The 24306-nt window shown below is 50.3% G+C and overlaps 1 protein-coding gene across 1 annotated transcript in view; it reads right to left on the minus strand.

Annotated features, from left to right (window-relative positions):
- Nucleotides 1–9262: 9262 nt before the first annotated feature.
- HADH (hydroxyacyl-CoA dehydrogenase) overlaps nucleotides 9263–24306 on the minus strand; it is a 45109-nt gene continuing 30065 nt past the window's right edge. Inside the window, exons 4-8 of the mRNA XM_021684509.1 lie at nucleotides 23957–24083; nucleotides 20516–20605; nucleotides 16892–16964; nucleotides 11052–11168; nucleotides 9263–10168 (exon numbers count right to left, since the gene is read on the minus strand). Coding sequence (XP_021540184.1) covers nucleotides 10050–10168; nucleotides 11052–11168; nucleotides 16892–16964; nucleotides 20516–20605; nucleotides 23957–24083 — 526 coding nt within the window. The 3' untranslated portion in view covers nucleotides 9263–10049. The remainder of the gene's footprint in view (nucleotides 10169–11051; nucleotides 11169–16891; nucleotides 16965–20515; nucleotides 20606–23956; nucleotides 24084–24306) is intronic.

A 24306-nucleotide genomic window follows, 5' to 3' on the forward strand; every position in this document is an offset into this window, starting at 1 on the left:
ATGGATTGTTTGGGTCCTCTGAGCCAGTCATTCCTTCCACCAACTTGGCTCCCTTCTAGTTTTCTATGTTCCTTCTAGAATATCCTGTTTCTCCCAGATATCTTAGATGTCACAGCCCGGTGCTCATTCCCGGCCCACTCTACCAAGACCCTGCTTCCGGCAGGCAGCAGTGCGGGCAAGAAGAGGTGGGAGTCTCCGAGGGGTGCGGCCCAAGGGAAGTCAGCCTGGGGCATCTGTGCGCAGAGGGACGCGCCTCTGGCTCTGTCTGATCTGGGAGTGATTTGGCTCCGTTCCCTGCAAGCTCAGAGCTGAACTGCATGCCCAGAGGAGGAGGATGGGTCGGCCTCTCTGGGAGCCCAGCCTTCCTCTGAGGTCATAGCTGGCATGCTGCTGGTCCTTACGAAGGGGTGGTTTCCTCCCGGTTTTAGTTTGTGTGGTTGCTAAGGTTGCTGGCAACTACCCGTTGAGCCATTCGGAGGGGCCTTTGAACTGCTTCATGACTACAGCTGTCCTAAGTACAATAATTTTTTCCTCCAGAGTTTGGTCTCAGGCTGCGACAACATGGAAACCTCTAATCAACGGCCTGTGAGCAATAACAAGATGTCTGTGTGGCTTTCCTTTTAAAGGAGAAAAATCCTGAGGGAGTAATGCATGGTTCTGACGGAAGAGAAACTTAAATGTTCCACATGACATAGTAGTTGTTCTACAAATTACATTTACTACTTCTGCCACAGGATATCTTTCATGCATAAAAACCCAGGGAATGTTAAGAGCGGCCCTGTGAAACCTAACTTCCGAGTTTTTATAAAGGGTTAATATCCAAACTATATAAAGAACTCATACAATTCCATAGGAAACAAAACAAAACAAAACAAAACCCAAACACTCTGATTAAAAAACAGGCAGAGGGGCGCCTCGGTGGCTCAGTTGGTTAAGCGACTGCCTTCAGCTCAGGTCATGATCCTGGAGTCCCGGGATCGAGTCCCACATTGGGCTTCCTGCTCCTCGGGAAGTCTGCTTCTCCCTCTGACCCTCCCCTCTCTCATGCACGTGCGCGCTCTCTCACTCTCTCTCTCAAATAAAATTTTTTTTTTCTAAAGATTTTATTTGACAGAGAGAGAGAGACAGCGAGAGAGGGAACACAAGCAGGGGGAGTGGCAGAGGGAGAAGCAGGCTTCCCGTGGAGCAGGAAGCCTGATGGGGGGGCTCGATCCCAGGACCCTGGGATCATGACCTGAGCTGAAGGCAGACGCTTAACGACCGAGCCACCCAGGTGCCCCTCAAATAAAAATTTTTTTAAAAATTAAAAACTGCTGCACTATTTACAATAACCAAGATATGAAAGCAACCGGAGTATCCATTGATGGAGAAGTGCATAAAGAAAATATGGTATAATATACACGATGGAATACTATTCAACCCTAAGAAAAAATGAAGTCCTAACATTTGCAACAACTTGGATAGAACCTGTGAGGGCGTTTTGCTAACTGAAATAAGTCAAACAGAGACAAATACTGCATGACCTCACTTAGATGTGGACTCTAAAACAAAACCAAGAAGAGCTCATAGATACAGAGAACAGACTGGTGGTTGCCTGAGGATGGGGAGGCGGGTGGGGTGGGATGGTGGCAAGAATGGGTGAAGAGAGTCAAAAGGTACAAACTTCCAGTTACAAAATAAGTCCTGGTGCGGGAGGGGAGGGGCACCTGGGTGGCTCAGTTAAGCGTCTGCTTTCGGCTCAGGTGATGATCCCGGGGTCCTGGGATAGGGTCCCCGCATCAGGCTTCCTGCTCAGCGGGGAGTCTGCTGCTCCCTCTCCTTCTGCCCCTCCCCCTGCTTATGCTCTCTAATAAATAAAATCTTTAAAAAAATAAGTCCTGGGGATGCAATGTACAGCACGGTGACTACAGTTAATAATACTGCAGTGCATATTTGAAAGTTGCTAAGAGAATCTTAAAAAGTTCCCATGAAATAAGAAAACTTTAACGATGGGGATGGTGATGTGAGCTAGCACAGTATATACAAATATCAAATCATTATACACACACCAATAATTTGTTTTATATTAATTATACTTCAAAAAACCCCACCTTAAGTTCTAGGGATACATACACAAAAATCTGAACTGCTTTTTAGTAGAAACTGAATAGCTTGACTACAGCTGAGCATCTTAATATGAATAGAAAGACGTGATTCTAAATGTCTTGTGGGCAAAAGAAGATCCTTGGCGGGTGGGCCATCACTGAGCAGGTACCGTTCCAAACTCGCCCAGCCCTCTACTGGGAAAACCTGCACGACCTGGCTCTGCAACCAGGAGTCGTTCAGACAGAGAGCAGAAGGAAGGGCGTGCAAGAGCTGCTACTTGAGATAAACATGGCTGGCACGAATCAACCTCAGGGAAAACTTGATATGTGCTAGGTAATACAGAATTAATTTTTAGTCAAACCTGAAGAACTCGGGTGAAAACTGGCCGTTGACTTGCTCTTGACAAAATAATGCTAATGGTGGGGATCATCAGCGAGCCTGTGGGCGGCAATAATAACCTGGTATGAAAAAGAAATGATCGATGTGCCCACCGAAATACATCCTTCCTGAGCACCTGCCGATGGGCGAGACCCTAGAACAAAGGTTTTCCGCTGTGTCAGATCGTTCAGCATCTGCACGTGTTCTCCTGTTCTCGTTCATGGACAAGCATCCTCGCCCTCAGTGGTAATTTGGACTTTAAAAAACAAGTTTTTTTTTTCTTCCTTTCGTTTATTCTCAGATGTGAACCCACACAGATAAATGTGATAATTTATCTCAATGTCTGGTTCACTCATCTTAACCTTCTTCAAGGAGTTAACGAAGGCAAGGAAATGGGAGGTGATGGTGACCGTCAGGGGCGCCCCTCAGGCAAAACACGTAGGTGGCATATCAGAGGCTGCCCTGAGAAGGGGTGTTTTAATCAGGAAAGTCCCTGTTGACAACTGCCAAGGGTTCTAGCAGGTCAGATGGGGTTGCACCCACGGCAAGGAAGCAGGGCCTTCCATTAGGGCCGGAGGCGGCCCAGAGGAGAAAGCCGGGCTTGGAGTCGCCCGGAGGGGAACGGCGTCGCCTTCCAGCGCTGCTGGACGCTGTGCACTTAACCCCTGTGAGCCCGCTTCCTCCTGGGCTGAGCGAAGAGGTCACGGACCTCCACGGGCTCTGGGGAGCCGGAAATGAGAGCGCTGCCTGGCCTGCACACAGGAAGTGACTCACAGATGCACTTCCCTTTGAATGGGCTTAGAATTTGCTATTAAACCTGTTTTGTCCGGTATGAAGTATGTGGTTTTCAGATCACCTGTAGCCATAGAGCATATAAGCATTATTTTTTCTGCCCCCAGAAGCAGTTGGTAACCAGGACTAACCAATTTGTTTTGGACCAAAGATCAAGAAAATACTTCTACCCAAAGGGCAGAATCTGGATCGTATTGGGTCATCTGCACTGATGTGTTCATGCAACATTTCTCTTAATCTATCATAGCTACATTAAGTTTCTGCTCTCCATTCAGTGTATGGAGGAAATCGGTAGGGAATGTATGATTTGCCAGATGGAATGAGAACACTGCATCCAAGCAGCAGACTTAATCTCACAACTGTTTTTTCTTTGTGGTCACAGTGGAATTCGTAGATGAGTCACTTTTCTCCATCTTCAGCTTGTCTCAGTATTTTAACTCATGGAATCACTGAATTATGTTCTATGCTGGAATATTTTCTCCCATACAAAGAAGGCATGAGGCAACCAAAGTAAAATGGAGTCCTACAAATTGGCCTATTTGTTGTTACAGGTTTTTTTTTTTTTTAAGATTTTATTTGAGAGAGAGAGAGAGAGCACAGAGAGAGAGCGAGCGAGCACAGGAGTGGTGGGGAGTGGGAGAGGGAGAAGCAGGCTCCCCGCTGAGCAGGGAGCCCGATGCGGGGCTCCTTCCCAGGACCCTGGGATCATGACCTGAGCTGAAGGCAGACGCTTAACCGACTGAGCCACCCAGGCGCCCCAGGTCTTTTTTTTTTTTTTTTTTTTTTTTTTTAAAGGTATTATTTTTAAGTAATCTCTACACCCAACGTGGGGCTCAAACTCACAACCCAGAGACCAAGAGTAACACGCTCCACGAACTGAACCAGCCAGGCACCCCTGTTGTTACGGGTCTTTTCAGTTAGCTCAGATACACATGCTCAATCGGAGAAGGGGTAACCCAGTTTTAAAAATCTAGCTTGTCCTCCACGCCCAGCTCTGGAGAGGCCCCTCGGTGCTCACCCAGGGGCAGACAAAAGCCCAGAAGGGCCTGAACAGTCCCATCCCTTTCCGACATGCCAGCATCTGGCACAGGCCGTGCCTGCTCCAGTTCCAAGACTCCAATGAGCTGGGACTCTTCTCTCCCCGGTGCCCGGTCCGAGGGAACGCAAACCCTTCAGGCAGCCCTTGCAAAAGTGGGCCCGTTTCCATGAGCTTTCAACCTGAGTTCCACCCACAATATCATGGCCACTCCGACTTTATTGAGACTTTAGGATGACGGGCTCTATTCTCTCCTTCAGGCTGTCCACCCTACACCAGTGTCTCTGTCAGCAGGCTGGAGATTTCAAGGGGGTAATCAGACACCCTGGAACAGAGGCCCAAGGAGGCTGCAGTTCACTGGGGAGAGGGTTGAGGGGGCCTGCAAACTACAAGTCTCGGGAGGGCGGCATGCTGTCCCTCACTGGGCTCCCAGCATTTGGGATTAGCCGTGATTTTAATAAAAGGACACTATGAACTAGTTCTCTCTCCCAGCAAAAGAAGCCCCAGCACACACAAGACTTAACAAGAAAGGGAGGACAACAGAGAAAATCAAGATGCAAGCATGAATGACCTGCCACAGGCCTAGGACTCAGGAGCACCGAGAGGGAACAGGTGTCCCCTGGGCCTGCCCAGCGCCGTTGGCTCTCGGCCTAGGCCGTGTGGGTGGACGAGCTCAAGCTTCTGCCAGCCATGCGGACTTCAACGGGCAGGGCCAGCTCTCTGCTCTTTCCCTCCCCTGCGCATCATATCCCCGGCGGACACCAGTTACGCAAGAGCATCTCACGTGTTGGGAGCCGCGGAGGGCAGACGGCCTGTCCCCCAGGGCTCGAACCAGAGGGGAACTGGGTGGCACGAGACAGTGGCTTCCCACTCTACCTGCCTGGCCCACCAGGTCCATGCGGAGGCGGGCAACCTTGCTCCGCACCCTCACCCTTCTCTAGAACTTCAACACTGAGGCTAAAAGGCTCTGGAAATCTACCTTCCCACAAGTATATGCCAAAACCTCCACGCAGCTCCAGAAGGAGACATTTAGGGCTCAGTCCTTCAAACTGCCCCAAGCAGACACTTCGGTCACACAAGGTCGTCCTCTCCCCAGTACTGGTTTTGGAGACTTCTGCGTTTCCTGGCACCTAAACCTGGGATTTCTGAGTCCAGCGGCTGTTTACAAGGAGGGAGCAGGAAGCACTTCTTATTCTGGGCTTTCCTTCCTAATACGCACCTGCTCAAGAAGAGCTGACATTTTCTGGTGGAACATTCCAGTAAGTGCATCTACAGAAATGAGGCTGAGGTGTCACGCTGAGGTATACCCAGAAAACAAATACCCACCACACTCAGGTTACAGAAGTACAGTGGAGCTGAGCACCAGAACCCAAGGCTGCTTAATCCCCAAGCCCAGGGTATCCATCATTTATACGGATCCACTGTGTAAGCGATACGGGTGGGGAGACCCACAGTCAGAGGCGGCAGCCTCTGGCTTCCCGACGGCCGGCCGCATTACTCTGGCCTGCAGAGGGGCTCTGCCTGCACAAACCACATTATGATAAAATGGAGTTTAAGATTTCTCCTGTTCGTACACCACTACTTCTCTACCGCGGGCACGTCTCTCTTGTGCACTTGCTTTTTTTCTGGGGTCTTAAGTCATTGGCAGTCTATCGCTTATGTGATAAAACGGAACTTACCTGAGCAGCAGCCGTCTCCCCCAGTTCGCTGGACGCTCCCCCCACGCGCTCCTGCCTCCCTAGCAGTGGGGACCAGCACCTCTCCCAGGGCCTGGAAAGGCCTCGAGGAGTGGCTGAGGGCGGAGCTCTGGCCCTCATCTTTTTACCCAGGTGGCCCAGCAGCTTAACTGCCAAGGCTCTTTTATAAGACTGGGGGCCTGTTCTTAATCTTCAGCCCTCTCCCCCCAGGTGTAAAATGTTCAGGACTCTGTAAGCCAATAGGTTTTCAGGAACTTTCCCTTCCAAATGGGTCAGAGAGGAAGGAGGTGGGTCCCAATTAGCCTAATCTGCCAGGCGGAGTGCTCGACATTTGCAATCCATCATCTCGTTTGGTCCTCAACAACCCTCTGAGGCAGGTTCCATCACTTTGCCCATCCTACCAGATACACCCAGGAGACAAACACCTCCCCCCACCGCCGGGTTACACAGGTAAAGCAGGGTGGGGCTCAGCACTAGAACCCACGTCTGTTTAACCCCAAGGCCCATGCTAGTCATCATTTATACCGATTAATTCTGCAACAGATACGGTTGGTGATTTTAAAGAAAACACTCAAGGGGCACCTGGGTGGCTCAGACGGTTGAGCATCTGCCTTCGGCTCGGGTCGTGATCCCGGGGTCCTGGGATCGAGCCCCATGTCCGGCTCCTGGCTCAGCGGGGAGCCTACTTCTCCCTCTGCCTGCTGCTCCCCCTGCTTGTGCTCTCTCTCTCTATCTCTGTGTCTCGAATGAATAAATAAAATCTTTTAAAAAAATTTTAAATAAAATACTCAATAGGGGCGCCTGGGTGGCTCAGTCGGTTAAGCGTCTGCCTTCGGCTCAGGTCGTGATCCCAGGGTCCTGGGATCGAGCCCCACATCGGGCTCCCTGCTCAGCGGGAAGCCTGCTTCTCCCTCTCCCACTCCCCCTGCTTGTGTTCCCCCTCTCGCTGTGTCTCTGTCAAATGAATAAATAAAATCTTAAAAAAAAAAAAAAACCCACAACTCAATAGAATTAGTATCCGTGATGGGATTTTTCTTTCAGGAGTTGAAATTTGTTCTGCCACTGACCGATTTTAAAAATGGAATTTATATAACCAAATGTGTTGAGAGTACAGCAATGCTTCCGTTGTTCAAAGCGTTTCTTAGATTACTATTTATGTAGCATCAATGCCTATTTCCAAGAAAATGAGACCCACAAAATTACAGCCGCACCTTGTACTTCTGGTAGACTTAATTGGTTCCTTAGATTGAAATGTTATGGGGATTAAAACCGAGGTGAGATGAGACAAAAGCTTGTTTTCCAACGTGTGAAAAGTATACCTCGCAAACCAAGAGAGAAAGCATACTCAGCACGCGTCGTCGGAGCCGGGCCTTACTGAGTAGTGTGACCCTCTCCCACGGTGCGTGGCTGAGCCTCCAGTGAGCTCCCGGAAGCTGACGTGGGACAGAGCCAGAGGACTCACTGTAGCGCGGCACCCACGGGACCCTCAATTTGTACCGCTGGGATAAAGTACAGAAGTGTCTCAGTTCCCAGATCGGGTCCCACCTTACCCCCATGCCTCGTCACTTCACAGTCCCAGACGGGAAATATACCTTAGGGTGGATGTCAAAAGGAGGGAGCCAACCGTGTCCCCCCGCCCCCACCGGAGAGATGAACAGTGACTCTTACGGACGTTAGGGGCCACAGCTTTGACTTTACAAAGGCCTCTTCAATAAGCACGGGAACTGTGCTTCAGAGAACCGCATCCTGCTGAACAGAACTGCGGGTCAGGCTGACGGCTCAGCTCAGCTGGGAGGCTGTTCTCCGCGCGCCGCTTCATCCACCGTGTGGCTTTCTCGCCTCAGATGTGCACTTCTGTTCTAGGAATACAGATGTCACGAGGAGGGAGTACAGGAGAGAGGGGGAACCAAGCACACTCTTGACCTAAAACCTGGGCGCTCCTTTCTGGATCCCTCAAAGGTCCCGGCTTGCTGCGTGGAGGGAGGCCCGGGGCCCAGGAGGGAAAGCAGTGAGGCCGTGAGGCCGGGCTCTCCCTGCGCTCTGCCCGGACTCGCCCCCTCTCCCGCACCAGGGCGACCAAGCAGCCGCGGCCTCCTCCCCCCTGCCGAGGCCCGGTCTGTAAACAGCCTGTAGGCGGCAGGTGCACACGGGGAGGCCGAGGCCCGGTCTGTAAGCACAGCCTGTAGGCGGCGGGTGCACATTGGAGGCCGAGGCCCGAGCAGGTCCGGCCGGGCAGCGGGGGCCGCGGGGACGAGGCACACCGGACTGGGGCAGTGGCCCCGCCTGCCACGGGCGACAGATGTTCACAGCTCCTGCCGGGCCCCAGACGTGATGGAAGCGGCGGAGGCCAGGCCTGCGGACTTTCTGGTGAGGCCAGAAGTGCGCTTAAACACCTGGGCCAGGAAAAGACATCGCGGCAGGGCGGCGGGCGCATCCCGGGGCTCCCCGTCTCCCGGAATTCCAGGGCCCAGAGCGAGCCGTGTGGCTTCCGGGACAAGTGCCCCAGGGCTCCGGGCACTGCAGTCAAAGCGGGAAGGAGGTGAAGCGGCCTCATCGGCCCCGGACTCCGGGCCCAGGTCAAGCAGCAGCCTGAGAGGAGCAGGGCCCGTGCGACCACAAGGGGACTTGGGAAAGGCAAGCAGTGGTGGCGTCACAGGTGCTTCCTTTCGTTAGGAAATGTTTTAGAAGAATAACCTAAAAGTTTCCTAAGCCAGGTTCTATGTGGGGTAGAAATGTATGTAGCGTGTTATTTTCCCATGATGCTATAGTTAAGAATCAGGAAAAAGGTTAACCAGCTCCCTTTTATCAACCATGACGTGCGGGGGGGGAGGATCTCTCAACCACTGAAACTGTGACCCAGGACACCAAACGAGGGTGGCCGTGTTGGGGACAGTCCCGTGTGAAAGTCTGGATCTGAGGTTTTCAGACGTGCTCTTCTGCTCTGACCCGGTTCCGCGACCTTGCCTGCATCTCGTAAGCGCTCTGTGACCGAGGCCGCCGGACCTGAGGGCCTCCGACGTCTTTCCCGCTTCAAAATTCTCTCTCGGAAGACACTTTCTCAAGCCCATGATTAAAAGAAGCTTATGTTACACTATTTCTCTTTGTTGGCGAAGAAGAAACAGATGTTCCCTAGAGATCGTTTTCTGGGCCCTTACGGCCGCTTCACCGGTAGGAAGCCTGCGGATGACCGCGGCAGGCCGGCTCCACCGCAATGCCTCCCGCCGCGGCCGCCTTCACAAGTAACAACAGGCCAAAGACGACGGGCCAAGGCTTTTGCCTAAATTACCAACCTTTACTTCCGCAACCATCCAAGCACGCCCCAAGTTTAAATTATACACGTTTATGTCAATTCAAATTTTCACAGATTAAAAGATTGCATTTTATTAGAATCAATTTACAGGCAGTCTGCAGCAATGATTTCTCACGGGCAAAAAAAGAGAGACAGACAGACGGACAGTCATCACTGAGATTCTGGATGTGAATGGAAGCTCTTCCCGCAAACCAAGCACACGGAGACAGGCCCACCGGCAGCCGGAGCTGAGTGACGACACGACGTCTCGGGTCGCGGCCCACGTGCAGGCTAAGGCTCGAAGCTGCGGGGAGCAGCCGTTCTCGGCAAGGCAGGACGCGGGGGCTGCTCACGCAGCACCTCCCAGACGCGCCCCCGACATGTCCGACGGCTCGCCACGCTCCCGGGAGCCAACGGCGAGCAGAGCGACGCGCCGAGCCAGTGCCCCTTCCCAAGGGGACGGACCCAGGCAATTCTTTATGAAAAGGTAAGGTTCAGAAGACATGTTTGCTCCAAGGCACCAAGGGTGTAAAGCTTTCTAGAGAATACACAGAAATGAACAGCCTGAAAAAGGGAAATTAGTTCTCAATGGAAGAATCTGCCATTACGATAACTAGTGTAAATAATTACTTCAGACAGGTCACAATCAAAACGCACAGCGAACAGACTGTGCTGCGAGAGGGAACGTGTGACCACAGAACGTTCCCGTGGCACTTGGCGGAGCTGCTCGTACGTGCTGACGGGTTCCTCCCGGAGCCAGAGAAGCTGGGCCTCACTTGTACTTGTAATAGCCTTCTCCAGTCTTCTTGCCCAGCTTGTTCTCCGCTACCAGCTTATTCAAGGACGGGATGGGCTGAAACAAGGGGTTCTTTGCATCCATTTCATACCACCCTATTGAGAGGAGGGAAGAGGTTGAGGACGAAACGCTGGGATGATTCGGACACCTCAGCATTCCCAGGGCAAGGCTGGGGGCAGAGCTCGGGAGAAGGGTCCCCACTCTGACGGGGCAGAGGCAGGAGGCAGCTGAGCCGGCACAGCCGGACGGGCCCAAAAGCACCCGGCGGCCGCTCGCGCGCGCTCCTCCCGGGAACACGGAACCAGCCCCTCGGCCGCCTGGACCCCTCAGGGGCACCGTGCTGCAACTTTCGGGACACATGCCGCCACTGGTAGTCTGCATCCTCACAAGATACAAAAGTTCATGCTTCATTCAGAACCCTCCTTGCTCCCCACAAATACCTAGGTATTCTTTGTGAAACGTGGGGGCCTGAGCTACACTCAACTTCAGGAGTCCAGCTGTCATTATTATCTTTACTGTAACTTCAGAGCCACTATAGTAAAGAGATACATTATTATCTTTAAAGGGGGTAGATCTCCACGGGAGTGGAGGTTACACAAGTCAGCATTTATGACAGAATGACACACGGTACCAATGTCCGCTTCCAATGTGATCCTGTCCTGCAGAACCATCAGGGGAAACCAGGTAAGGGGTACACGGGACCCGGGACCACTCTGTGCTATATTTGAAACTTCCTGTGAATCTATAAATTGTTTCAAAACGAAAAGTCTTAAAAACAAGTTACCTGTGGAGAGACACTAGGCAAGCACATTTTTCCTTTTTCTGCCATCTTTTAACTTGAATCTTTAAGCTGGTGGGACAGAACTCTGGAAGGCCTACTAAGACCCCTTGAAATTTCGGTGGTAAACAAGCATTGTAACATGAAAGAAACAACCTCAATTCCATTACAGAAAGAGAACAGAGAAGTCCAATTCCTACCGTCCATGATGAACTTCACAGTATCCAGCCCCACGTAATCGAGAAGCTCAAATGGGCCCATGGGGTACCCAGCTCCCAGCTTCATAGCAGTGTCGATGTCCTCCTTGGATGAATCACCTGAGGACAAGAGGGCAGCACTGAGCCATCACCATCTTTCCCGTGGTTCTCCTTGTCATACTGTTAGTCCCAGAATTGAGATTTACAAGTTCGCACATTCAAAAAACATCCAGAGTCAGGATTTCTGGCTATGGTAAGTAAGATTTCATCTCACAGGTACACGCCAAATAGACCACAAGATTTTCAAAGCTATTCCACCAAGCTATTCTGTGAGGTGAATTCTAGAGCACTGCTCCGGTGTTCACGCAGAGAGAAGGCTCCGGTGGCTGGAAACACTAGTCACTGTTAATGGACTGGGATTTTCCAACTCTGGAATAATTTATTACAACATCACTTAAAGCTAGAGCATATTTTTATTGATAAATACGACTTTTTTTAAACAAAAAAGAACTAAGCTTTGTGTTTTTATATGTATCGTATGCATATTTTTCCTTTCCAGCTTTCTTGGTTTTATAAGTAATGAGTATTCCTCTGGAATTACACTCACATCAACCCTTTAGTCAAGATAAAGTTTAAAAAGAAGCCCAAATCTGATTTAAAATTGCCACTCAAGTTTTAAAGTGTGTTCAATTAAATTAAGACAAGAGCCAATGTGCTTTTTTCCTGGAATTCTACCCTTCACTATTATGGTCCTTGGGCCCACAAGAAGTCTTTCAGAGAACCTGTTCCCTTTCTCCAAAATCAGGAATGGGAATAGTCTATAACAAGTGATCATCTAGAAATTTTGTTCCAAAGTATAAAGAAATGGTCAGTTACACCAAAGCTAAATAAAAGGAGAAAAAAGTTCAAATACTCAAAGAGAATTTTATACCTAAACATGTTTCAGATTTTTAGGCATGAGGAATAGGAACTACTTAAACATCCATAAAAACTATGTATATATTTTTAAGATTTATTTATTTACTTTAGAGAGAGCAAGAGTGCAGCGGCAGAGGGAGAGAGAACGCCAAGCAGACTCTGTGCTGAGCACGGAGCCCGACGTAGGGCTCGATCTCATGACCCTGAGATCACGACCTGAGCTGAAACCAAGAGTCAGACTTTTAACCGATTGAGCTACCCAGGTGCCCCAAGACTATATTTTTAAAAAGCATAGGAAGTACAGTTGAAGGTGATTAAAATACCAACTGATTATTTCTTATAGGTGACGTTAATGCTTCACTAATTAGTCAACCAGAGGATGCTAAGAGTCACAATTTTGAGTTTTAGTCCATAAGAAAGCAAAAAGAGCAAAAATCATCATATACATCAGCTTTAGGCGGCACCCTTCCTTCATTCAACTTTTATTTATCTCTGTTCCATACCAAGCACCAGAGACTTAGAATGAGACAGAGAAAAACCAGACAAGCCCCCAAGTACTCATGATACAGTGGGAGGACTCAGATGTGTCAGCCACTGCTGAAGATTCATGAAGACTGACACGCCTGTGTGTGGGCACAGGTGGACAGATATACTCACAGTGCCAACATTTCACCAAAACCCATCGAGGCCCAGGTCCTGAAGGACGAAGAGCATCCCAAGGGATGAGAGGGCAGGAAGAGCATGCCAGGCAGAGGGAACAGCATGTGCAAAGGAGAAATGAGCAGGAACATGGCAGCTGACAAATGGATTCTGCTCAGAGGCCTTCATCTGACCCTGAGGGCTTCTATGGTGTTAGAGCCCAGAATGCTAAATGACCACCTCGCTTACCCCTCTCCTGGGGTCAGCACCTGCTGCCCCCTGGGATTGGTGCCGTCCCTCCTCCAACATTTGACATTTGCTTCCCGCAGGCCTCTCTGCTCAGATGTCCCCTCATCAGAGCACCCTGCTCCCTCCCTGCATATATACTAGCAACTCTAAGAACTCCAGGCGAGGCCTCCCACCATCCTCTTCACTTTATCTTTCTCCAGATTACTGGTCACAACCTAACGCGGTATCTACTGGTTCATTCACTGTGGACGGCCTCCCTTCCTTAGAATATCGGCTCCTGGGGACAAAAATCTCATAGTGTAACGGTTCCAACTTACCTAAAGCCATTTAATCAAATCTCTATTCAAGGGCAAATAATGAACCCTAGGGGAAATTCTGTAATTCCAGATTCAGCGACTCACCTGAAGACTATTTTATCTCAAAAAATAATACGAAGATAAAGCATATCAAAGAAAAAAATCTAAGCAGTGTTACAAAGTCAGCAACTCTAAAAATACAGTAATACAGAGCAAAAGAGACAAAAAGAGGGAGAAATAAAGCACACAAATTGGTGTGCCACATGGGAGTTAAATATGGAACTGTGCTTTAGACTAATAATTCCTAAACTTGTATAGAGTCAAGCACTTCACTGAGAATAGGACACCTGCCCCAAATAAACTGCACACACCAAACTTCAAGAGGTTCATGGGGCCTCCCACCTCTCCCCAGTGAAGAGCCCCTAACTCTAGACAAGACAACAATGAGAAGCTTCCTCTTGCACAGTGGGGACCTGGGAGCGGTGGGGGCCTGGGAGCAGCCGGACTTGTTTCTTAGGCTGGCTCATCAGCACCACCTACCCACCATTCTTGGCATTAACAACAGGCCCCGGCGGCAGCCCCCTAAGTGCCTGTCCTGTAGGAGACTCTGGAGAGGATGAAGAGGAGACACTTCCCAGGCACCGTATCCAGCAACAGAAAGACGCCCTGCCACGGGGAGGAGAGCGGCAACCACCCTGAGGGAGAGCCAAAGCGTAAAGAGAATTATAACAACACATGGCGACCAGCTTGGAACACTGGGGACATCAGGCAGGGCCTTGTAAGAGCAGGGGGAGTGAGGTCCGTGGGAGGGCAGCAGGGGCGGAGGGGAAGTGAGAGCAGCTTCCCTGGGAAGGGAACTGTATTCGGTAGTCTACAACAGAAACACCGAAGAGGTCTTGAGCAGAGGAATGACAGGGTGCAGGATGTCACACAGTGACCAGGGGGACACACGACAGGCAGGGACACTCCCAGGGCCTGCCACCAGCCCAGCCCTCCCAGAAGAGCTGCCTGGGACGTGTCGGGAGGGGACATCCGAGAGGTGTGGCGGTCTGCTGCCGGGCGCCAGCCTGCTCTAAGATCTGGACAGAGAGCCGCAGGGACGAGCGGGACCAACTGCCACCAACCAGGCCGCCGCTACAGCATGAACAAATGGGAGCCGCACAGAGCGAGGACAGGACTGGAGGACTGAGAAGGCAGGCCCAAGGAAGAAGCCACGAGGCCCAGGGCATGAGAGCGCAGCGGCGAGGGGACGCCGCGGCGCCGCCAGATGCCCCGGGGAGCTGGCAAGAAGCACTGGTGCAGGGCCCCCAGGCAGCCAGGGCCCCAAGCGGTGGTGACGGAGGGGACTCTGCTCTCATGCCAACACATCCATCGGCCCGATGGGCCTCCCCCACGCAGAGCGGCGCTTCGCCGCGCACACCCCGCCGGACAGGGTTTGTGGGAGACCGAGTGTGCGCGTCCCCAGAATTCACGTTCACACCCCACCCCCTGACGTGTAGGCTTCGATGAGATCATGAGGGCGGAGCCCCACGTGGGGATGAGGGCCCTTCAGAGAGTCCGAGAGCTTCCTGTGTCCTCTCTCTGCTCCCCGCCATGCGGAAACGCGCCGCAAAGTCAGCCGCGTGCCTCCCGGAAGAGGCCCTCACCAGAGTCCCGCCATCTGGCACCCTGGCCTTGCACTTCTGCCTCCAGAACCATGGGAAATACACCCAGTCTGTGGTGCTTGTGTTACGGGAGCCCACGCTGCCCGAGATGGTGTCGTACGGACGAGCTCTCCCCGGAGAAGGAAGAGGCTGGGCAAAACAAAGTCTCAGAGTCTTCACTGCACCACTCTGCCGCGGGCCCCCGAGACCCCCCGCCGCCGGGGGGCGCAGCATGCAGTGTCTCCTCACCCTCCCGGACAACAGGACAAACGAACAGACAGGGCAGGCGAGAGGGGAAGAATCCAAAATAGCTGCAGGTGTCAAAGCAGAAGCGATGCGGTCCAGCCGGCCGCTGAGAGCAGGCACCCCGCCTCCCCGCAGGCCAGAACGGGGGGCAGCGGCGACGGGGCAAAGGGACATGGGAAGAAGCCCGAGGTAGGACGTGTGGAGTCCAGCCCCCAGTGTGCTTGCTGGGCCACAACACCCAGCCCAGGCACGACTCCAGCCGCTCCCGGAGCCGACGCTGCAGCTCACAGGCCCCGAGCAGTGGCGGGCAAAGAGGCAGAGGGGCAAGCGGGCCGTGCCGTCCTAGGCGGTAGCGTGGGCGGTCTCGAAGAACACGGCCCCCGGGGCTCGGACCCCCTCTCCGGCCTCACCTCCCAGCGGGGGCAGGCTGGGGAGGGTCAAAGGGACCACTGCCGATGGGGGGGCGGGGGGGGGGGCAAAAGACAAGAGAACGCCTTTCCGCTTACAGTCAGGTACAAGGTACATCTGAAAGTGTATCAAAGTGACAGTATGTCTCAGTGAGGGAAAAACATTAAGGGGTGGATTACCCACATGCTACATTCTAAAACATTACATTAAAAAAAACCCACCTGCCTTTCAAAGTAGGGTAAAACGCTTCTCGCATTCTTTGAGGTGTAATTAGGCATATTTGCTGATAGATAAACACAGAAGTGCTGGTTTGATCTTGGAGCAAAAGTGTGGCAAATGCTTCCATAAAACAGAGAGAAGTTTTAATATTTAAAGCAGATTTTGAGGAAGCAAATGTGCTTTCATCTCTCTGGAAGAGCTGGTGTAAATATTTTGTTTCAAAAATGACATTCTCAGGAGCGAGCATTTGTGAATGAAGTAATTGAAAACAATTACACTTGCTTTTTATCCAGTCCTATTAAGGCCTACTTGCCTTTGAAGCAGACATGATAGTTACCTTTCCAGAAATGTGGTAGGGAAGGGAGGCAGGAAGATACATGCCATTTTATAACCTTGGACCATGTCCCAGGTTTTATAATTTTACAACAGGGGAAATCATTCTTTGGAAATCAACAAGTATTGACAAAAGCATGAGACCATTCTTAAGGTTAAAAAAAAAAAAACACATGGCCTCATTTAGTAAGGACAGGGAAGGCTCTTAGAAATAGTCATCAAGGGGCGCCTGGGTGGCTCAGTTGGTTAAGCGACTGCCTTCGGCTCAGGTCATGATCCTGGAGTCCCTGGAACAAGTCCCGCATCGGGCTCTCTGCTCGGCAGGGAGTCTGCTTCTCCCTCTGACCCTCCCCACCCCATGCTCTCTCTCTCTCATTCTCTCTCTCAAATAAATAAATAAAATCTTTTTAAAAAAAAAAAGAAATAGTCATCATCCCTTTTCAGCCTTGTCACTTACCTCCCATCACCTGTCACAGAGTCACAAATTTTAGAACTTTAAGGAACTTTCAAGGTCCCTTAGTCCAGTGATTTTTACATTATTATTGTTTTAAGCAGGAAAACTTTTCATCAAAAGCAGAGATTTAGGATATAAATCTGGGCTGGCCATGCGATGGCTCTGGCTGAGACTGTAACTGGGTGTGTGTGTTGTGGGGGGGGGGTTCCAGAGCCACACCTCTGAGGCTCAGAGGCCCCACAGGGAACTCAGGGGGACCAGGGCACCCAATGACAAAGGTCTTGAGGTCCAGGGTGAGGCTGATTCACAGAGCTAAATGAACCGAAGCCCCTCCTGTACGCTGCACGGCCTAGCCATTCCTACAGGGCCTGCTCAAGAACCAGGGAGCAGTGCCGAGAGCTAAGACCCGCCGCTCCCAGCCCGGCTCCGGACAGCTACCTCGTTCGTACAGCCTGACCGCTTCCATGAGGTACGGCACCAGGAGACGGTTCACAATAAACCCCGGGGTGTCCTGTTGTAGGAGAGAAAAATAAATGGCAAGTGAATTTTCACTGAACTTTATCTTCTGCGGAGTCACTAGACTGCCCCTTCTCACTCTGTGTCTTATTACCCACACTTACCAAGCTTGGCATTTTCAAGATTTCTTTTGAAGTACCAGCACAGCCCTACTTCTGTGGTATGTGACAATTTACCCAACAATTGTACTACTTAAAAAAAAAATCAAATCAAATCAAACCTAGATGCCCCCACTGCAGGAATCCTGAAATAAAGGCAGATCGAGACAGGTCACTGGAAAGAACGCAACTTTGAGGGCAGGCCATCTGGGCTCAGATTCTAATAGTTTCTGACACTGGGACACTCTGAAATCAGGTTCCTCATTGGTGAATCAGAGTAATAATTTCCAGAAGTTGTGACGATTACTCAGAAAACACCCAACACGATGCGCACAAGGCCCGATACTCAAATGGTAGCCCCTTTACTCCTCTCCTCGCCGGCATCCCTCTCAGGAATCTGGAAAAAGTACGCTCCACCTTGAACAAGCTTCACAGGAGCGCCACTGCCTGGGCTCCCCGGAACCTGGGCTACCCGGGATGTTCTCACGCTCCAGTGTGCAGTGCAGGGCGGTCCAACTGGGTAAGGTGCCAGGGCAGACAAGCCCCTGCACCTCACATGACCCCCCTGTACCGCACACCCCTTTCATCAATTTCCTCCTCGTTACTGCACTTAATCGTCTCTCCCGGAAGCCTCCTGTGGGATTTGGATTCTACTGACTGGTCTCTCTGGGAGAATTTGTGGGGCAGGTTGGGTTGGTAATTTTGGGGTATTATTTATGTGAAACCAATTTTCACTAAGTAAATGGTGTAAATTTTAACAAAAGGCTGTGATGTTCCTGCAGACACAACTCCTCACTCTTACCCTGGGCCCTGTGTTCTCTTTCTAGCACACACTAGGCCCTCCCTAAACGTACAAATGAAAGCTGGCCTGCCCCCTGCATTACTCTTACAGCTAACCTCACCGCACGCTGTGTAAACTAGGCAATAAAGCCACAGGATCTGGACCTTCTTTAACTGTGGACAAACAGAAACCAAGTCCTACTCCTAGCTCCATGGGAACACAGAGATGAGCAAAACAGCTTTAACAGCTTAACCACAACTGTATTAATGAAATGATGCTGACTTGGTATCTAGGGCAAAAGTGCTTTCAACCTCAAAAAGTTTATCGCGGAAACTCAGGACAGGGTAGATGAAGCACACATATACAAGGTTAGAAGTCAGAAAGTACTCTGGGGACAACGTTTGCTCCAATCAGAGTATGTGGAGTTTTATACAGTGGATATTATCCACAGAGCTCAATAACGAAAAAGTGCTAAAACTCACAAAATATTCAAACTCACTAGTAATCAGAGAAGTACTCATTAGAATAAAATAGCATTTTGCCAATAAGATTAGTGTCAAAAGGGTTTTTCCCCGTTATGCTAATATTCAATGCCACTGATGAGTCAGAGACGCATACACTCTCATGATATTGGTATGTAAACTGTAATGTAAAGAAACATAATCCCTTAATAAAGCAATTTAATGTAATCGTATACCTTACATTTTTACACTCATTTGTTTATTAAATATATTTTATTTACTGTACTACGTGCCAAGCACTGTTCTATGTACTTTACAAATATTAATCCATTTACTCCTTATGATAACCCTGTGAGACCAGCACTATTATTACCTTTACAGGGGAGAGAGGACACTGAGGCCCAGAGAGGTTAAGTAACTTGCCCAAGATCACACAGCTAACAAGTGCCAGAGCCAGGATGTGATCCCAGTCACGCTGGCTCCAGAGTCCACGGTCTCACCCTTTTTATACCACGCTCTCCTCAAGAAGTCTCACTATGAAGAAAGACACGTTCCGGGTACATTAATGTCATCTGCTGTGTTGCGTGTTGGCCCACTGCGATCCTGCAGGCCAAATCCAGCCCCGGCCTGCTTCTGTACCGTTCCACCACCATGGCACAGCCACGGACCCCGTGTGTACCGTCTAGGCTGCACACTGCCCCCAAGAGCAGAGCCGAGTAGTTAGAGCAGAGACCATATACCCGAAAATGTTGACTATCTGGCCCTCTACAGGAAAGCGTGCTGACCCTTGTTCTTTGTGGTTGCCTTCCATCGTCTGGATGCTTCATCGACAGCCTGAATAACTAACCCAGAGAGCTTGAAGGTATCACCCAGGAAAGAGTTCTGAAATGATGTAGCAAGGCAGTTTTATGAGATCAGGGAGTTCCCATTCCTGCATCTGCTGAGGCCACTCCAGTGGAAGAAGGGATCCTCACTCTCTATGAATGAATGATTACGCTGCTGAAGACAATCACTGCCCGTCCCTGCATTTCCACTTTCTTATCTAGCTTTCAATTCACTACACACTGATGCTCTTTCTCATACCATTACTACTTTCTGCCACGAACAAAGCATAACCCAGTGAGAGAGTGCAACGTCTCGTTATCAATGTGACTTTTTAAAAAATCCACTTTAAAACCACTAAACAAAACAAAGAATGAGTGCTAAAACATGAGACTCCCTGACACCGCTACCCTCCTGGACCGGGGGGACAGGCACGTGAGTCTGCTCTCTCAAGCTACGGGGGCCATGCCGACAGATGACTTACTCAGAGGATTCATGAACAACAGGCCTTTCCACAGGTTACTACAATACTGTGAGTTCAAGGTGGAGAATATTTTAGAAAGCAAAAGCATTCTGTAAGAAGAACCACAACGATAGAAAAGATTACGGTCAAAAAGGTAGATGCACACTTAGAAAAATTTGTAACAGTACGGCTCAACTGCCCGTTTGGAAAACTGCCAAGTCATGCAGAGGAGCAGTCCTGAGTCTCGGGAGGACTAACGAGGAGCTACGGCCAGCGGAGACGGGAGGAGAGCGCCACCGCAGCTGAGAGCAGCTGGGGGCATTTCCCATAAACTAACGGAGTCTGGCAAGGAGGGAAGGCGGGAGGCATCCTGCCCACTGGGCCTTGCTTCTTAGTGGAAAAACAAGACACAAAAGCACAATGCCACACTCCCTGAGAAACAGCTTCATTAATCCCACCTGGGGAAGTGGGCGCTTCCTCTCTCTCATCATTTCCCTGGCCACCTGTCGTGCGATGGTTTTCAGCTCAGGACGCACGTGTCTACCACGCTGTCATGGACATGCAGGCTCCCGGGCTCCCCCAGGCCCAGCAGAGGCTAAAGCCAATGGGGTCATAAAAACCATTTATGGAAACACAGCAGCCCAACAACAGACAAAAGCCAAGACCAGGGGAGAAGTTTTCTACTCAGCTGAAGCTCTGGCTCTCTTCAGATCTCAAAGGGTCCACCCGATAGCCTTGGGCAAGGGTTAGGGTCTGGCTCCCCTGCTGGCAAACTAGAAAAGAGGCCCAGCGTGCTCTTCTCAGCCCCCAGACAGGCCTGAGGTGAGAGTGCCCCATCTCTCACATCTTTCTATAGAAGAATTCTACCCCAAATAAGTCAGTTCTAAGGAAAACCCCCTTCCCAAGGTACCTATACTCTACCTTACAAGAAACAGGATGCTTTCCCAGGGTTTTGGTGAAGTCTATCAGAGATTCATAAGTCTTCTGGCTGGTCATTGGTGTTTTAATGACCTGGAAATGCAAAGCAGAGAATTATGACCAGAGAGTCAGCAAACAAGTGCAACAGACCGATTCAAGAAAACACTAATGTAAAGTGTCTACACAGAAGGTGGCAAAAATAGTTTTAGTTCCAGAATACAAGGATCTCAAGCCAGAAACAAAGAGTTCACCAAAATGTCCACTTTAAGACAGTGAAGTACTAGGGGTGCCTGGGTGGCTCAGTGGGTTAAGCATCTGCCTTCGGCTCAGGTCATGATCCTGGGGTCCTGGTATAGAATCCCGCATCGGGCTCTCTGTTCAGCAAGAAGCCTGCTTCTCCCTCTCCCTTTGCCCCTGCTCATGTGCTTTCTCTCACTCACTCTCTAATAAATAAATAAAATCTTTAAAAAAAAAAAAAAGACAATAAGGTACTACAGAATGTACAAAATCAAGGCTTAAAATATAAATGTGTATGTGTGTAGAAGAGTTTTACAGATTTTCTTCCTGAGACAGACCTGGGTTCGAATGCCCATCACACCACTTACTGGCTCTGTGACCCTGGGCATGTTTCTTGAAATTGAAATGACACTGAATTCACTCTCCCCACCTCAAGCAGCTGAGGTGAGGTGACAACGGATTAGATCAGGAGGTAAAGCATCAAATGCAGCTGCTGGGAGGTATAAAGTGCTCAGGAAATGCTGGCTTTTGTTACCGTGTTACTTGCTACCGTTAATTTACTTCAGGGAGGTAACTGGATGTCTACTGAGTACGACAACGGCCCTTCAAGCACTCTGCCTGGAGAACCATCTTCTCTTAGTCTAGAGGAGGAAAACAGAGCAATCTGCCCAAGTCACAGGTCTCCTGGACACTGAGAAGAGTATCCCCCGGTACGCCACCCTCTCCCACGCAGATGCCCCTAAGCCCACCGACTCCTTCGCATCAGAACAGGCTCATCCCACGGAGGAAGGTTTTCATTTCCAGCACACAGGGGCCCCAGGCTGGGCCTACCACCTGCTGGGCACCTGGGGAAGACTCCTGGCAGCCCCCTGGACCCACGAGGTGCAAGCAAGCAAGCAAGCAAGCAAGGGCCCAGCTGCTGCCCCGCTCCCAGAGGCCCGCTGCCACTCCAGAAGGTCACACCAAGCACGTCGCCTGGCAGTTAGCCCACAGGACACAGAGAGCTCACCTGTCAGGAACTAGATTTTGGCAAATGGAGAGAGACCCAGATGAATTTAAACTTAAATATATATATAATTTAAAAGCCAGTTAAGAACTTCAATGAGGGTCAAAGCAAACAGGCTTGGCTTCTACATCAGACCCTTTATATGAGGTGAGACAACTCAGTCAACCCCCGTGCCTCACCCCTCTACTGTGAAATGCGGATAATGATACTTGCCACGTCCTCCATCTTGCAAGAGGGCTGTGTGGCTTAATGAGCTAGTGCCTGTGCAGGATGAAAGGTGCTATATAAACGAAGAGAATGATCATCATCCGTCTTTTAATGTGATTGCAGTTTGGGGGGTGGTGGTATGTTATGACACTAAGGGAAGTGAATGAGTAGCACAGACAGAAGCACCAGGAAGATGCAGATGAGGAATGGGATGCGATGGACCAGAAACTGCTCTGCAAACCCCAAAAATCAAACAGCAATCCAAGAGTTATTCAAAAGGAAGTGTGAAAAGGTCTCCAGCAGAACCCCATAGATTGGACGAGGACAAAGGTTGCTAATTATAGAGTTTCAAATATAATTTGTTGATTTAAAGGAACCAATAGTGAAGATTTTTTAACAGGAGAATGCCTATTTATTCATCCATTCAACAAACAGCAATGTGCTACAGACATTCTGTTTATAGCTCCCATACAGTCTGAGGTAAGTACATAACACACGTATGTGGGCGGCCCGTCCCGAGTAAAGGAGAACTGCTCAACTTAAGATACGGTTCACTTTCGTGCTCACCAGCGACACATATGTGAACACCCAAGAATAAAACCTGAATAAAGAGCACTTTTAAAAACATTTTCTAGAAAATGGTAACATTTGCTAAGCATTAACTGTTACCAACACACCACCTTCTCAAAGACATAGACCAACACTATTACATAAAAGCAGTAGAAAACAGCATTAGAGTTTGAAGTGAATGTATACAACGTGTCTTTATCTCCAAACACACGTACCTGACACAGTAACTAAGGAAAGTGATGAGTCCCTAAGCGCTGAAATGTTGAAAATCCATCCAGCTTCTTTGCTCTTCTCTGCGTAAGGATAAATGCAGTTTCTTTCATTCCCCCCCCACCCCTCCCCTTTATTCCTCAACTTCCTCAAAACATTCTTAGGAAGTGAGAGTACATTGCAAGAAGCTGAGGAGCAGTGTTAGCAGACCAGATAAATTCCTATCGCAGGTCAGAGCTGTCTTTGAGAGAAAACTAAGGAAATACAGTCACCATTAAACTAGAGGCGAATGCTTATGCGGGGGGCGGTAAGGGGGTAAGGGCATGAGAGAGGAAGGACAGAAAGGGCTGACAGAAGGCACCAGTGGAGAAAGCAAAGCCCGAGACTCTCCCAGGGAGCCCGGGCCAACCCCCGGAGGTCTGCCTGGCCCCCCGTCCCCCACACTTCGCACAGCAATAACTCAACCCCAGAACAAATGCCACTTTAACAGCGGCTGTTCCTCAGACCCTGTCATTAGCCCCCTGTAAAAGGCGAGCTGCCACATTCCAGGTGCAAACTGTCTATTGTGACTCGTCTGCCTGTACCCAAGTCTCCAAGCAGGCAAGCAAGCAGAAGCGACCCAAACAAGATCACTGGGGGCCCCGCTCCCCTCCATCTCAGAGGTCTGCACTCAGGAGGTTCAGGCTACAGGGAGCTGCTTTAATAGCTGGGATCAAAATACATGGGTGATGCGACGGTGGACAAGGGGGTACGGTGGCTCCTGTGTAAGAGCAGGCTGATAAAATCCCACTTGCAGCCTGGGGCACACTGACCTCACCGAGGCCGTATCGACACGTGTGGCTCTGGCGTCTGTGGTCTCAGCGAGCCAGGCGTCTGCAGTGCTGTCTTCCCAGTCAGACGCTCTCCCTACACCACCCGCCCCATATGGCACAACTAAGTGAATGACATTCCACAGAGTTAGCAGCCCTCCTGGTCATCACTGGTCAGACCACTGGGCTGCGAAGAAACAAAGCACAGAGGCCTCCCTAGATATCAGGGGCTCTTTCTTCTCCTGGCTCTGGAAGGACAGTGTGGCCCGAGAAGCCTTCCACCCTCCCGTTAAAATCCGCCTGGCGCCCCCGCCCCCCCCCGATGGCAGAAGGGGCATGAGTCAGAGAGCAGGACTGGCAGAGCTGGCCGGGCAAGCAGACACACATGAGCACACGCCCACTGACCTCCACCAGCTTCATCAAGGGCACCGGGTTGAAGAAGTGGAGCCCGGCGAATCGGTCCTGTCTCATGGTGGCGTTGGCTATGTTTGTGATCTGCAGAGAGGAAGTGTTGCTGGCAAAGATCGTGTGTCTGGAGAGAGAGATGGTGGAGTATCAGGATGAGTCCCCCTCGGAAACAAACAGGATTACCCTCGATGCAATGCACAAGGCCACTGCCTACTACCCAGATCTGTTGTCCTGACCCCTGGAGGAAGTCAGGGAAGAGATCTTCACAAAGAAGCCGAAATCAAGTGACCAGTTTCATTTCAAGTTTGAATCTTTAAATTAGATAATTTAAACTTACCTGTTTCAAA

The sequence above is a fragment of the Neomonachus schauinslandi genome, chromosome 2 (assembly GCF_002201575.2).
Source record: "Neomonachus schauinslandi chromosome 2, ASM220157v2, whole genome shotgun sequence".
NCBI classification, from domain to species: domain Eukaryota; kingdom Metazoa; phylum Chordata; class Mammalia; order Carnivora; family Phocidae; genus Neomonachus; species Neomonachus schauinslandi.